General features: G+C 46.9%; 1 protein-coding gene across 2 annotated transcripts in view; it reads left to right on the forward strand.

Moving 5' to 3' along the window:
• The window catches only part of NFATC4 (nuclear factor of activated T cells 4), a 65,167-nt gene that overhangs the window by 45,594 nt on the left and 3,717 nt on the right, over positions 1-15,856 (forward strand). For both annotated transcript variants that reach the window (XM_066603694.1, XM_066603693.1), the window contains exons 9-10: positions 9,003-9,129; positions 9,317-10,492. In XM_066603694.1, coding sequence (XP_066459791.1) covers positions 9,003-9,129; positions 9,317-10,492 — 1,303 coding nt within the window. The remainder of the gene's footprint in view (positions 1-9,002; positions 9,130-9,316; positions 10,493-15,856) is intronic.

A 15,856-nucleotide genomic window follows, 5' to 3' on the forward strand; every position in this document is an offset into this window, starting at 1 on the left:
CTCCGTGTGGACCCACGGCATGGGTGGCTCCCTGGAACCCACCGGCTGTACATAAATGTATCCCATTGCAGTGCCCAACACAGCTGATGTAACATCAGCTTTAATGCAGGTGGGCAAAAAATTAATTGGATTACACTGTAGGCGAGGGCCCCAAAAAATTGGTGTACCAACAGTACTAATGTACGTCAGAAAAATTGCCCATGTCCAACCAAGAGGGCAGGTGAAACCCATTAATCGCTTTGGCTAATGTGGCTTAATTTGTAACTAGGCCTGGAGGCAGCCCAGTTAAAATAAAAATTGGTTCAGGTGAAAGTTTCAACGCTTTAATGAGCATTGAAACGTATAAAAATTGTTTACAAAAATTATATGACTGAGCCTTGTGGGCCTAAGAAAAATTGCCCATTCGGCATGATTACGTCAGGTTTCAGGAGGAGGAGCAGGAGGAGGAGGATGAATATTATACACAGATTGATGAAGCTAAAAGGTCCACGTTTTTGATGGTGATAGAGAACGATACTTCCATCCGCGGGTGCAGCCTACGTATTGTTTAGGTATCACTACTGTCCGCTGGTGGAGAAGAGAAGTCTGGGGAAATCCAGGCTTTGTTCATCTTGATGAGTGTAAGCCTGTCGGCACTGTCGATTGACAGGCAGGTACGCTTATCTGTGATGATTCCCCCAGCCGCACTAAACACCCTCTCTGACAAGACGCTAGCCGCAGGACAAGCAAGCACCTCCAGGGCATACAGCGCGAGTTCAGGCCACGTGTCCAGCTTCGACACCCAGTAGTTGTAGGGGGCAGAGGCGTCACGGAGGACGGTCGTGCGATCGGCTACGTACTCTCTCACCATCCTTTTACAGTGCTCCCGCTGACTCAGCCTTGACTGGGGAGTGGTGACACAGTCTTGCTGGGGAGCCAGAAAGCTGTCAAAGGCCTTAGAGAGTGTTCCCCTGCCTGTGCTGTACATGCTGCCTGATCTCTGCGCCTCCCCTGCTACCTGGCCCTCGGAACTGCGACTTCGGCCACTAACGCTGTCGGATGGGAATTTTACCATCAGTTTGTCTGCCAGGGTCCTGTGGTATAGCATCACTCTCGAACCCCTTTCCTCTTCGGGTATGAGAGTGGACAGGTTCTCCTTATACTGTGGGTCGAGCAGTGTGTACACCCAGTAATCCGTAGTGGCCAGAATGCGTGTAACGCGAGGGTCACGAGAAAGGCATCCTAACATGAAGTCAGGCATGTGTGCCAGGGTACCTGTACGCAACACATGGCTGTCCTCACTAGGAAGATCACTTTCAGGATCCTCCTCCTCCTCCTCCGGCCATACACGCTGAAAGGATGACAGGCAAGCAGCATGGGTACCCTCAGCAGTGGGCCAAGCTGTCTCTTCCCCCTCCTCCTCATGCTCCTCCCCCTCCTCCTCAACGCGCTGAGATATAGACATGAGGGTGCTCTGACTATCCAGCGACATACTGTCTTCCCCCGCCTCCGTTTTCCAAGCGCAAAGCGTCTGCCTTTATGCTTTGCAGGGAACTTCTCAAGAGGCATAGCAGAGGAATGGTGATGCTAATGATTGCAGCATCGCTGCTTACCATCTGGGTAGACTCCTCAAAGTTTCCAAGGATCTGGCAGATGTCTGCCAACCACGCCCACTCTTCTGTAAAGAATTGAGCAGGCTGACTCCCACTACGCTGCCCATGTTGGAGTTGGTATTCCACTATAGCTCTACACTGCTCATAGAGCCTGGCCAACATGTGGAGCGTAGAGTTGCACCGTGTGGGCATATTGCACAGCGGTCGGTGCACTGGCAGATGAAACCGATGTTGCAGGGTGCGCAGGGTGGCAGCGTCCGTGTGGGACTTGCGGAAATGTGCGCAGAGCCGGCGCACCTTTCCGAGCAGGTCTGACAAGCGTGGGTAGCTTTTCAGAAAGCGCTGAACCACCAAATTAAAGACGTGGGCCAAGCATGGCACGTGCGTGAGGCTGCCGAGCTGCAGAGCCGCCACCAGGTTACGGCCGTTGTCACACAGGACCATGCCCGGTTGGAGGCTCAGCGGCGCAAGCCAGCGGTCGGTCTGCTCTGTCAGACCCTGCAGCAGTTCGTGGGCCGTGTGCCTCTTATCTCCTAAGCTGAGTAGTTTCAGCACGGCCTGCTGACGCTTGCCCACCACTGTGCTGCCATGCCGCGCGACACCGACTGCTGGCGACGTGCTGCTGCTGCTGACACATCTTGATTGCGAGACAGAGGTTGCGTAGGAGGAGGAGGAGGGTGGTTTAGTGGAGGAAGCATACACCGCCGCAGATACCACCACCGAGCTGGGGCCCGCAATTCTGGGGGTGGGTAGGACGTGAGCGGTCTCAGGCTCTGACTCTGTGCCAGCCTCCACTAAATTCACCCAATGTGCCGTCAGGGAGATATAGTGGCCCTGCCCGCCTGTGCTTGTCCACGTGTCTGTTGTTAAGTGGACCTTGGCAGTAACCGCGTTGGTGAGGGCGCGTACAATGTTGCGGGAGACGTGGTCGTGCAGGGCTGGGACGGCACATCGGGAAAAGTAGTGGCGACTGGGAACTAAGTAGCGCGGGGCCGCCGCCGCCATCATACTTTTGAAAGACTCCGTTTCCACAACCCTATACGGCAGCATCTGCAGGCTGATGAATTTGGCTATGTGCACGTTTAACGCTTGAGTGTGTGGGTGCGTGGCGGCGTACTTGCGCTTCCGGTCCATCACTTGCGCTAGCGACGGCTGGACGGTGCGCTGACAGACATTGGTGGATGGGGCCGAGGACAGCGGAGGTGAGGGTGTGGGTGCAGGCCAGGAAACGGTAGTGCCTGTGTCCTGAGAGGGGGGTTGGATCTCAGTGGCAGGTTGGGGCACAGGGGGAGAGGCAGCGGTGCAAACCGGAGGCGCTGAACGGCCTTCGTCCCACCTTGTGGGGTGCTTGGCCATCATATGTCTGCGCATGCTGGTGGTGGTGAGGCTGGTGGTGGTGGCTCCCCGGCTGATCTTGGCGCGACAAAGGTTGCACACCACTGTTCGTCGGTCGTCTGCACTCTCAGTGAAAAACTGCCAGACCTTTGAGCACCTCGGCCTCTGCAGGGTGGCATGGCGCGAGGGGGCGCTTTGGGAAACAGTTGGTGGATTATTCGGTCTGGCCCTGCCTCTACCCCGGGACACCGCACTGCCTCTTGCAACCTGCCCTGCTGCTGCCCTTGCCTCCCCCTCTGAAGACCTGTCCTCAGTAGGCGTAGCAAGCCAGGTGGGGTCAGTCACCTCATCGTCCTGCTGCTCGTCCTCCGAATCCTCTGTGCGCTCCTCCCTCGGACTTACTGCCCTTACTACTACCTCACTGATAGACAACTGTGTCTCATCGTCATCGTCCTCCTCACCCACTGAAAGGTCTTGAGACAGTTGCCAGAAGTCCCCAGCCTCATCCCCCAGACCCCGGGAACTTTCCAAAGGTTGGGCATCAGTCACAATAAACTCCTCTGGTGGGAGAGGAACCACTGCTGCCCAATCTGAGCAGGGGCCCGAGAACAGTTCCTGGGAGTCTGCCCGCTCCTCAGAATGTGTCATTGTAATGGAGTGAGGAGGCTGGGAGGAAGGAGGAGCAGCAGCCAGAGGATTCAGAGTTGCAGCAGTGGTCGGCGCAGAACTCTGGGTGGACAATAGATTGCTGGATGCACTTTCTGCCATCCACGACAGGACCTGCTCACACTGCTCATTTTCTAATAAAGGTCTACCGCGTGGACCCATTAATTGTGAGATGAATGTGGGGATGCCAGAAACGTGCCTCTCTCCTAATCCCGCAGCAGTCAGCTGCGATACACCTGGATCAGGAGCTCAGCCTGTGTCCACACCCTGACTTGGGCCTCCGCGTCCTCGCCCGCGTCCACGTCCTCTAGGCCTACCCCTACCCCTCAGCATGCTGTATTACCAGTAATGCAGAAACAGAATGCTGTAATTAAATGTGCCGCTTATTGGCCTGTGGTTGGAGGCTGACTTCGCTTACGGAACGCCAGGAAATAATTTTGCGCAAGCCTGCTGTAACACTTAGCTGGCTGCGTATGAATTAGGAGGACAACTACACCCAGCACAGACCCAGTACACTGAGGACAGTCACAGGCAGCCCAAATAGATTTTTTTCCCCAAATGTTCTTGCTAAGGCCCACTGCCTATATACACTGTATATGTCTTCTCTCTCTGCGTCACCACTACTGGCCCTGGAGTATGTCAAATAACTGCAGACTGTTGCACTGTGTACTGGAATGCAGCGGTGATTTAACAGCCAACACAGAGCCAGGAAATAATTTTGCGCAAGCCTGCTGTAACACTTAGCTGGCTGCGTATGAATTAGGAGGACAACTACACCCAGCACAGACCCAGTACACTGAGGACAGTCACAGGCAGCCCAAATAGATTTTTTTCCCCAAATGTTTTTGCTAAGGCCCACTGCCTATATTCAATAAATATGTCTTCTGTCCCTGCCTCACAATATATGTCTTCTGTCCCTGCCTAACCACCACTTCTGGCCCTGGAGTATGAATAATTATTGCAGGGCGCAATGCTCTGCACAGCCGATATACAAAAAAAAAAAAATGTGCAACACTGCAAAAAGCAGCCTCCACAGTACTGCACACAGTTAGATGTGGCCCTAAGAAGGACCGTTGGGGTTCTTGAAGCCTAAAATACTCCTAACACTCTCCGTATAGCAGCTCCGGCACCAACAGCACTTTCCCTCCTCTATGTCAGAACAAATCTGTGGCGAGCCGCGGGAGGGGCCGATTTTTATACTCAGGTGACACCTGATCTCGCCAGCCACTCACTGCAGGGGGGTGGTATAGGGCTTGAATGTCGCAGGGGGAAGTTGTAATGCCTTCCCTGTCTTTCTATTGGCCAGAAAAGCGCGCTAACGTCTCAGAGATGAAAGTGAAAGTAACTCGAACATCGCGTGGTACTCGTCACGAGTAACGAGCATCTCGAACACGCTAATACTCGAACGAGTATCAAGCTCGGACGAGTACGTTCGCTCATCTCTAGTTAAGATCCTTCCAAGAGCACAACAGGCAATTCTGAAAGAACCAAACGGTAACAGCAAAAGATCTACAGAAGACTTTCTTTTTTGCAAACTGCAAAAAACTCTGTTCATGTGCAACGTATTAGAAAATGCTGAAGAAGAATGATGATCATTAAAGGACACCACATTTTGGCCAGTGTCAAGTTTGACCAAGACCAACTGGATGTTCTTCTATACTATTGGGAAAATGTTCTATGGACACTTTTGTTCCCTTTTAGTACACATGCAACAGCGCTGTTTTTAACTAAGAACAGCACTGCACACCAACACAAATCCTCATCCCAACTGGAAAGCACAGTAGAGGGGGCATCATAGTTGGGGCTGCGTTTCTGCTTCAGGGTTTGGACGCTTTGCAACCATTGAGGGAACAATGAATTCTAAGGAACAATGAATTTAAGGATATTGTAAGGGCAGAGGTTCAAAATCTAAAGCTTTCTCTTGCAACTGGATTCCAGCAGTACGCACTCTTGGCATGTGCCTAGATAATGAAACTCTATGAGCACATTGGACTTACAGCCCTTACATTTAAAAAATTATTCAAACGAGCGAAAGTGAATGATAATCGTTCAATCTAAACGCAGCCAACGACCAAACGACGAACAATAAGTCATTCACGTTTCTTCACTTATACAGTGAATATGAATGACTGAACAATTTATTTGAATAAGCCAACAATGTATCTGCCTGTATAAATAGGCTGCCCTAGCAAACTCTGGCATCATTCGCTCATTCAAACGATATATTGTTTAGTGTAAACGGACCACTATAGGTTGGGATTGTCAAACAGTGGGTCTGGAGCTACAATGCTACGAATTGATCTGACTTACACAGGGCCAGATTAAAAGAAACCTGACAGGTCCTTAACCGCTTCCCGCTCCAGGGCGTAAGTTTACGTCCTGGAAGCGGGGTACTTCCCGCAACAGGACGTAAACTTACGTCCTGGGGATAGCGCAGGATCACATATGATCCCGCAGCGGGAGCTGGCTGTCAGTCACAGTCGGCGTCCCGCTGCAATAGCGGGGGGGGCATCGGAGATGCGTTCCTTGCTGTTAACCCCTTCCCTGCCGCGATCTAAGTAGCTCGCGGCAGGGAAAGAGTTCAAAGAGGGAGCGCGCCCCCTCTGTGTCTTCGGCTGACTCTCACGATAACATCGCAAGAGCCTACCCTGTCGCCATGGCAACAGGACGCCAGACACTGGCGTACTGTGTTGACAGTGCCTCAGATCGCTGTATAAGCGATAAGGCATGGCAGAGCAGTAGCCCTGCCGTGCCTTATCACAGCGAGCATCAGTACTGTGGTGAAAGTCCCCCAGGGGGACACAAATGTTGTAAAAAAAAACGATTAAAAAAATGAATTTAAAAAAATGTAAAAAAAAAGTAAAAAAAAACCTTTTTTTAATGCTTTTTCTCAGATTAGCATAAAAAAAGGTATAAAAATTAAAATCCCCACATATTTGGTATTGTCGCGTCCGTAACAACGTGTACAATAAGTTGCATATGCTTTTGACTGTGCACGGAAAAAAGCGTTTAAAAAAAGGCTAAAAACTGAGGCTAAAAATGCAATAAAAGTGATCAAAAAAGCCGTATTTACCCCAAAATGGTACCAATAAAAACTACAGCTCGTCTCGCAAAAGAATAAGCCCTCATAGAGCTCCGAACATCAAAAAATAAAAAAGTTACAGGACTTTGAATGCAGCGATCTAGAAAAAAAAAGATTTCCTTAAGCCCAAAATAGGCCATGTCATTAAGGGGTTAAACTGCCCAGGCTGCAGGCAGTGGGGTATTGTCACAGACACACTGAATTCATTGGTCTGTTACTTATACTGATTTGCAAATCTTACTTCTGCACACTCCCCCAGCCCTCCTCCTCCCTCCAGATGCTGGTTGACAGGTCTATCTGTATGCACAATTACATAGAATGACCTGCCAATCCACATCGGAAGGGAGGAGGAGGGTAGAAAGAGTGTGCATATATGGATATGATTGAGCTTCATTGGACTCTGCTGCAGTCCCACCCTGCAAAGTATCAAAAGTAAGAAGTAGATTGGATCAGGAGATTTGGTATGCCTCCCTGAGGCGCGTCTGAAGTTCTGAGCGTCGGGGATTGTCCGGATGTTTTGGGGTAGTGCGTTCCAGAGGATCGGTGCTGCTCTAGAGAGCTCCTGGAGGTGAGCATGTGAGGGTGGAATTGGAGGGGTGTTAATCTAATTGTGTTGGCTGATCACAGAGTGTGGGCTGGGTGGTGTATGGACCACCCAGCCTGCATACTCCAATCAGCCAACACAATAAATAATAATGCTTATTGTCTGCTCAGACTTGTTCCAGTTAAAAAAAAAAAAAAAACATGCTCCCCAAGGCATTCTGGACTCTTCCACCTTACTTACAGGTAGTGCCAGTAAATTGCAGACATATAACCAGGACTGGCCAATTCCTGGTCTTAGAGTCTGAGGCCAGTGTTGGTCACGGTATCAGCACATACACATACCCAGAAATAAACAGGAACAGTCCAGAGCAGATTTGGTGAATACGTATTTACTTTTCTCCACTAGCAGATTGAAAAGGGTATTACTGCTTCTCACAAGATTCACTGAGCCGGTGGAAACCAGTGTTAGGGGCCTTCCTCAGCTCAGCAGAGACCAGGCAGCTGGGGGCTCCTTGAGTTTTGCATATCATGGGGCCTGGAGCCAGTGCACCAATGAATCTGGCCCTGGACTCAGGGCTGCTTCCAAGGACAGCACCTGTGATCTTCTGGTACTCATTCTTTAAGCCCACCAATTGGGGTCTGGTCTTTGCTGCAGGAGCCTTCAAGACATTACCCCAAAATTAGTTGAGGAGACAGACGTGGTCATGAAACAAAGCCGAGGTCAGAACATGTAAAATTCTGTGTAACGATAGCAAGCCAAGGGTCAGGACAGACAAAAAGATAATGTGGTCCACAAAGAAGTCAAGATCAGGTAAGGAGAAGTCAGGAAAGCTGGGTATAACAAGTGCAAGTCAAACCAGAGGTCAGTCAAAACAAGCCAAACTAATTACTTAGGCACCCTGCACTTCAGGAGGATGCCTTAGGTAACCAGAGTCCTATTTGGATTTGTCATGGATAGAATAGTGCACACGCTGGCCCTTTAAAAGTTGGGTCAGGCTACATGTGGCAGTGACAGAAGCCCTAGCCTAAAGGAGGATATGGCATCTGTTATATCTGACAGCACCAGCATGTCAGGGGCCGTGACCGCCAGATGGGGGAGGTAGGAGAAGCGACTGTGGTCACAAACCGTGACAGGGACATGTTCATGGCTGATGTACACTATGCATTGAATATTCAACCCAAATATGGCTTGAACCATTGTCACATCTCTCCTACTTAAATTCTATGTATTTTTTGCCATTTGTGATCTTATTTTGTTGTAAAACACATTTTTCTAATCTGACCAATTTTTTTAGAATATGTCCAGTCTTGGTAGGGAGGCATATGGACAAAGTTAAAAGTAAAAAAGTCCTAATAGGTTTTGAATCTATTGGTGAGACTATGTAAAATATATAGGCGCTGTGGAAACTTTGCCTTGCAACTTCTCTTCATCTGTTCTTCCCTGACCAGGAGAAATCCACCACAAATGATTTCAGCTGACACTATAGGAAACCTATCTAGATCTTTTGCTGCCACCTCCTGGTGCTAAAAGGTTATGTAAATAAAATGAGACGTTCCAGCGCAAACTAGAGTTTATCTTTGTACTTCTCCATCAGTCAGTCCACTGCATGCACAATCATGTGGAGGCCTGCATTTTTTGACCACTTGCACATGTGAGCAGTAAGTACTGATACCCACTGACAGTACTTCTCATCCAGCACCAAATAACAAGCATGCTGGTATTTCGTGTTTAGCCCCTACAAAAATTCTAATCTTTATCATTTTTTTTTTTTTAATGGTTCTAGTCATTGCTCTCTGTACAAGTCCCGGAATACTGCAATAAGGAGATCACACGACCCCTACAAGTCTATTTTTATATCTCTAATGGGCGTAGGAAGAGAAGTCCTATGCAGAGCTTTCGTTATCTACCAAGTAAGTACTTCTTATTTTAGGCGCTGCATGTGACATAAATGAATGTATTGGTCTTAAAACTTGATTTTATTGAACCTGAATAATTAATGTTATTCATTATTGGTTTGTTTTTTTTATCATCTTCATCTACTCTACCTTTCTGGTCCTCTCCTATTTTCCTTCTACTGTTTACATCATTCATCTTCAGTCATATTTAAAGAGGAGCCTCTTCCAGAAATGAACTTACATAGATTTCCTTCTGCTTCTCATCCTCCTCCATCTCACATAACTATAGATACTGGCCATATGGAGCTCTCCCCATCATTTGTGTCTCCAGTATCGCCAAATTTGTCTGAAGCACCTATGGAGGTGTCTCCCTATTACATTTCTCCGCACCAGGAAAGGATGTTCTCCGGAGCTTCTGACTGTACTGCAAGTAGTAGCTCCTTTTTAGGTTGCTATTTTAATCCAACAGGGCTTCCTGAATTGAAATGTCCTCCATCCTACCCGGAGAATGGTGGTGACATGTCTCTATCGATACCATTTCAAACAAGCAACTCAGCACTTCCACCTAGTCCAGTTCCCTGGTCCCCACAACCATGTTCATCCCATCCCACATGCTCAACTACATTTTGTGGATCCTTGCTCCCCCACTTAAACACGAACAGCAAACTGGAGGATAGGGGAACAGGTTCTCATCAAAACTACCAATCCACTCCTATATTGCCAAGTTTAGAATTTGATAGTTCTACTTCACATTTTGTCCCGGGGTATCAGCCATATCCATCCTGTGCTCCTCCAACATATACTACATTAGGTGAAGTTAACAGCTTAGATACATTGCACTCTAAACAGTCTTCAACATCTCCAGAGACAAGCAGAACAGGGCAGTGTGCGGTCAATCAACACTTTACTCCAAGCACACTCTCAAATCACTCGCCCAATCCTGCACACCCTTTGAGATCAAAGATAGATGATGTGGGTTCGGCAAGTCATGCAGGGTTTTCTGCTGCCAGTTCAAGTTTGTCTCTCTCCTGTAAAGATGATAGTGTGTCCCAAACATTTTCTACAAACTACCAAAACCTGCCCTCCTGTAGCACTTCCCAACTCACCACCTTGTGTCCATCAACACATCCTTCTTCCTTCTCCTCTCCTCCTTCTCCAATCATGCCTAGTGCTCCAGATCCTAGTCAAGAGGGCACCTCCGATACTGCAGCTTGTATGACCTCAAATCAAAATGAAAAAGATGGCCATTACCAAGAACGTTTAGAAGAATATACCAAGTCTACCAACAATGAAGGTGGAGATGTGGGAAAGGAACATAGCCAAGTTTTTGAAAACCCTTTCCATCCGATACCAATCCAGGGGATCACACTGGAAGAAGGTAGCTATAAAATGGCTATTCTATTCCTGGATGTATGATCACTGCTATTTTATACTGTTCTCTTAATATTTTCCCTTCTACTTAATATCAGATTATCACAAATTGTTTGTGACAATATGGCCTATTTGAAAAATGTGTTCTTCAGTCATGATCCCATAAGCCAATGTGCTGGCCCACTGAAGCCGGATTCACACTGAGTGCAATATCTTTGGTTGAATTTACAAGTTCAGAAGAGGATGAAGCTTTCTCCAATATCTGAACCACTTTGGCCCTACACTGTGATTTTAGTCACTGTGAATTCCACTAGGAGCACACTCTGCCATTAAGGTGCTGTTGCTGATGGTGGTGGAATTGCTGGTTCTGTCATGTTTCCTCCTCCTTCTCCCAAAAAGAGAATTTTCTAAAGCACAAGAAACAGCAGTAGCTCTACAGCTTTTCCTTGGAGAAGGCCCATGTTTGGCTGTTTTGTTCACCTGGTAGACAGCCCACCTACTGTCTTGCGTAGCCAAATTTCTGGGAATTCTACATCTGTTCCTTGGAGCAGGTCCATGCTTAAGTATTGGCAGCATTTATCCTTGTAAAATTTATGACATTGCTTTTAAAACAAACAGCAAACCTGCTTTCTTCCTTGGCACAATTTTTGATCTAGGAGACCCTATGTGGGCCTTCTTTTTTTTTCATTGACACCCCTGTGCTACCATTGACTACTATAGCACTGTACACTATTTTGACCAATTGTTGGAAGGTACCCTGTGTTCCTCAGATGTGTGGCCATATTCTAATGTAATTTGAGGAGTTTGGGCTGCATTGGGGACTTTCTGGAGGGAAAATTAGTAAATCAGATTTTTACACCTATTGACTTTAAGGTGAGTCGGAATCAACTGTCCCAACTCACGATAATTTTCGTGAAATCATCCCAATACTGATTATTCCACTAATAACTATATCTCCACTAATTGGTATATCTCCAGCATACAGTGGCTAACTGACATGCATGCTATAAATCATTCACAGTCGTTGTAACAAATAAAATTATAGGAATTCTGGTATTTTACCATTTACATATATTTTACTGTCAACACATATACAGAGAATTTCAGTGACCAAGTTATCTATTTCACTACTAATTGGATATCACCAGAGTCTATGATGAAAATAAGGATATTAGATGCATGTTAAATAGTAAGAGAGTTCTCGTATATCTGTGGTCACCTTTTATAATGTGATTTAGTAGTCTGGACAGAATTGAATATTTTAACATTTCCATTTGTGTGGCCAAGTTTGTGACTCATCCAACCATTAGAAATCCGTGCACACAAGTGTGCAAAGACACATATAGACCTCATACTCCAAGGTGAGATATGCCATATGTGCAGCCTGTATAGCTGCTCAGAAGACTTATCAACATGGAGGCCAATATCATCTTTAATATTGGTCCAATATTTTGTCAAATAATGGTTCAAATTTGTATTCCGCAAGCTCCCCCTAGTACTGTAATAGCTGCAGTCAGTCAGAATTTTTTCACAACAAGCCTTATTTACATGAAAGTGTTCAATTTTAGTCTATGAAAAAGGAACCAATCTTAATCCGTGTCAAGGCTTATTGCAAAATAATGAAGGGAGAACAATGGAGTTGTCTGTCAGTTTCCCTTTACACAGAAAAGCTTTTCAGTAACGATGTAGGGAAAAAAACTGGTCATCCATTTCTTTTAAAATAATCTGCATTGAAAAACATATCCAATGATGCTGAATACGGCTCATGTCCGAGCGGATATAGAGGTGAGAAACCAACACCTTTATTAATGTATTGTGGAATGTTTTTTGCAGACCTAGGCTACTGGTTTTAGTATGTTTTTGAGCCCTTCAACAAGTTGTGGCATAATTCAAATGAATGTATTTGAGCGATAATTGTTCAGTGTAAATGCGAAAAAAGTCACTCACTATTCGTCCGCGGTTGTTTATCACTGACTTTCAGTGAACGAAAAAACTATCGCTGATTTGTTTTCTTCTCGTTGCGTGTAAATGCTCCCCGCTTCATGTAGAAGGTGAAGTAATGATCGAGAAGTCTGCAATGTTTTTCAGTCTAAATGCTCTGCACAAGCGCTGAGGACCTTAGCATTGAAGTCGGCGCTCGTGCAGTCTTTATTTGTATAGCGCCAACATATTCCGCAACGCTTACAAAGACAGGGGGAATACAGAAAGACAAAAGTACGAAAATTTCAGAACCACGGTTACATCGTAATCAGTTGATGGAAACAATAGGGGTGAGGGTCCTGCTCCAACAAGCTTACATACTACAAGTAATGGGGTGATACAGAATGTAAAGGGGCTGGAGATGTGCACGGTATGGCGGGGTGGAGAGTGAGCGATGTTATACACATAGACAATGGTTAGATATTTAGCCGCGTGACGGCAGAAATGGTGTGACTGCAGGAGCGGTTTATGATGGCTAGCAGGGATTGCAGTCAATAAGTCAGGGAGCATGTTATCAGGTGGCGAACACAGAGGTTTGTTTAGGGAATGCGGTATGCCTCCCTGAAGAGATGCGTTTTTAGAGCACGCTCGAAGTTCTGCGAGTCCGGGATTGCCCGGGTAGCCTTTGGTAGTGCGTTCCAGAGAACTGGTGCTGCTCTGGAGAACTCTTGGAGGCGGGAATGAGAAGTTCGAATTAGAGGGGTGTGCAATCTAGTTTCGTTAGCGGAGCGGAGAGCCCGGGCTGGGTGATGGATTGAGATGAGGGAGGCAATATAGGGTGGCGCTGCACTGTGGAGGGCTTTGTTTAAAGAGTTTAAATAGAGTTTAAATTGAATTCTGTATTTAACGGGCAGCCAGTGCAGTGACCGGCACAGGGCAGAGGCGTCCGAGTAGTGTCTGGACAGGAAGATGAGCCTGGCTGCCGCATTCAGGATGGATTGGAGGGGGGAGAGTCTGGCGCAGGGGAGGCCGATCAGCAATGAGTTGCAATAATCGAGCCGAGAGTGGATGAGGGCAAAAATAAGCATTTTTAGCGTGTCTACAGTGAGAAAAGAGCGGATTCTTGAGGTGCAGCTGACATGTTCGGGCAAGAGATTGGATGTAGGGGGTAAATGAGAGATCGGCGTCGAATATGAGCATGCTGTCTGGGAGTTAAGGTGGGAGCTGAGGAGCTGAGATGGAGATGTCAGGAGGAGGTCGGTTAGTGGAGGGTGGAAATACCAGCAAGTCAGTTTCAGAGGTTTAGTTTTAGGTAGAGAGAAGACCTAGTGTTAGAGGCAGCGGACAGACAGTCGGTGATGTTTTGGAGGAAAGGTGCAGAGATGTCACGGGAAAAGGTCTTATAGCTGGGTGTCGTCAGCATAGAGGTGGTATTGGAGGCCAAATCTCCTGATTGTTTGTCCAATAGGGGCTGTGTAGATAGAGAAAAGGAGGGGGCCAAGGACCGAGCCCTGGGGGACCCCAACAGCAAGGGGAAGAGGAGCAGAGGTAGAGCCAGCAAAGGAGACACTAAATAAGTGGTCAGATAGGTAGGAGGAAAACCAGTTGTTTAAGTTACTGTCGGACTGTGTAAAAGGATCTTTACTGTATCTTGTTATCACAACCAGGATGTAAGGTACATAATGTAGACAGTAGGACAGCTCAAGTACTCCTCTCTCCTCCCTGCACAGTGAACTCTGTCCAGGTCACAACACTCTCCTATAGAAGTCAATAGGTCATTTTCTGACTTGCGCTTCTTATAGCCATGTGGCTGTTGTACGACAAATCCTTGATCTATTGTTCCCGGCTCAGAGTAACAACTTGGGCAAAATGGGTGTTTGCATAATCATGTATGGAAAATAAAATTAAAGGAACCCTCTGGTCTCGGACAAACAAAGTAGGCCATACTGCTATGTGCATTGGTAGTGCAATAGTCTAAACGGCCATTTACATGCGGTAGTTTTCGCACAAAATTTATTCAAACAAATGAATTTGCGTGATAATTATTATACGGAAACTCGGGCAGTCGTGCACTATTAGTTCACTTGTCGTTTATGACTTTTTTAGCCGGCATAAGAATAGTCATCAGGACACTCAAAATTTGTTTGATTTGAATGGGAATCGTTCAGTCTTTTAAACGGCTTGACGATTCGAGGGGAATAAACAATGTACTCATTGTGTTTGCCTTGCATACATACTGAGTACATTGTTTACTCATGCCTGGAGAAGACAATGGAATCCTGCTGGTCAGATAATCCCTTGCATAAACTCCTACTGAGTTAACTTTAGCTACTGAAGGAAATGGAGATTATTTCAAGCCATTATCTGTACTGTAATTTTCTGCAAAACCAAATGTCAATTCGTTCAGTCAATTGGCCGTTTTAGCGATAATCATTGCTTGTAAAAGGGCCTTTAGATAATACACATTGCTCTGATTGGACAGCGCTTTTGATGTGAGCAGTGCTGGCCAAATGGAACAGCATTTAGTATCTTGGGGTACTTTTACACAGGCTGATAGTTGCCAGAGCAATTACAGACAAATGTTTTCCCGTGTAAACAAGGGACCTAACAGGGCAAGTTAGTGACAAAAAAACAAATGACTATCAACCCATGTAAACAGGCAGTCGTTTATCTAGAAATGACTGCCTGTTTACTCTGAATGGAGGTGGGTAGCTATTCAGTGAGCAATTATCGCTCCTGTGTAAGGGTGGCTTTACACTGGCGTGGGAATCGCATGATTTCCCAGCGTTGCGAGGCTGCAAGAAATCACAAAATTATGAAGCCCATGGCTTCCAATGGTTCCATGCACATTTTCGATGTTTTAACGCTTGCGATGCAGCGTTGAAACAAAATCATGGCATGTCCATTTTTTTTTGCGATCTCGCCCATTATTTCTAATGGGGCCGGCAGCAGCACCAGCTCCATTGAAATCAATGCATGAGGATCGTGATCCTCTGCCACTGTTGTGACAGCAGTGGCAAGGGACTCTCCGAGACGACGATTTTCAGAGATGGCTCCAAAAATAATCAATAACTGTAGAAAAACAAAATTAAAAAAGAAGAATACATCACATGAGTAGCGCTGTCATCTCCGGCGTGTCTTCTTGTAGATCCCGACACTCTTCTTCTGCTCCTCTTCTGGTCGGGGATTGAAACTGCTGCCTCTGATTGGCTGAGCACCGTGACCAATCAGAGGCAGCGCTCAGCATTGAATGATAGCTGAGCGCTACCTCTGATTGGTCGCAGTGCTCAGCACTCATCGTGGAGAGTCCCCAGCCACTGCTGTCACAGCAGTGGCAGAGGATTGTGAGAATCTCCCATTGATTTCATTGGGGCTGGCGCTACCGCCGCCGACCCCATTAGAAACAGTGGGAGAAGATCACTATCTCCTGCCGTGGCTGTGACAGCCATAG

This window comes from Eleutherodactylus coqui, chromosome 5 (assembly GCF_035609145.1).
Source record: "Eleutherodactylus coqui strain aEleCoq1 chromosome 5, aEleCoq1.hap1, whole genome shotgun sequence".
NCBI lineage: Eukaryota > Metazoa > Chordata > Amphibia > Anura > Eleutherodactylidae > Eleutherodactylus > Eleutherodactylus coqui.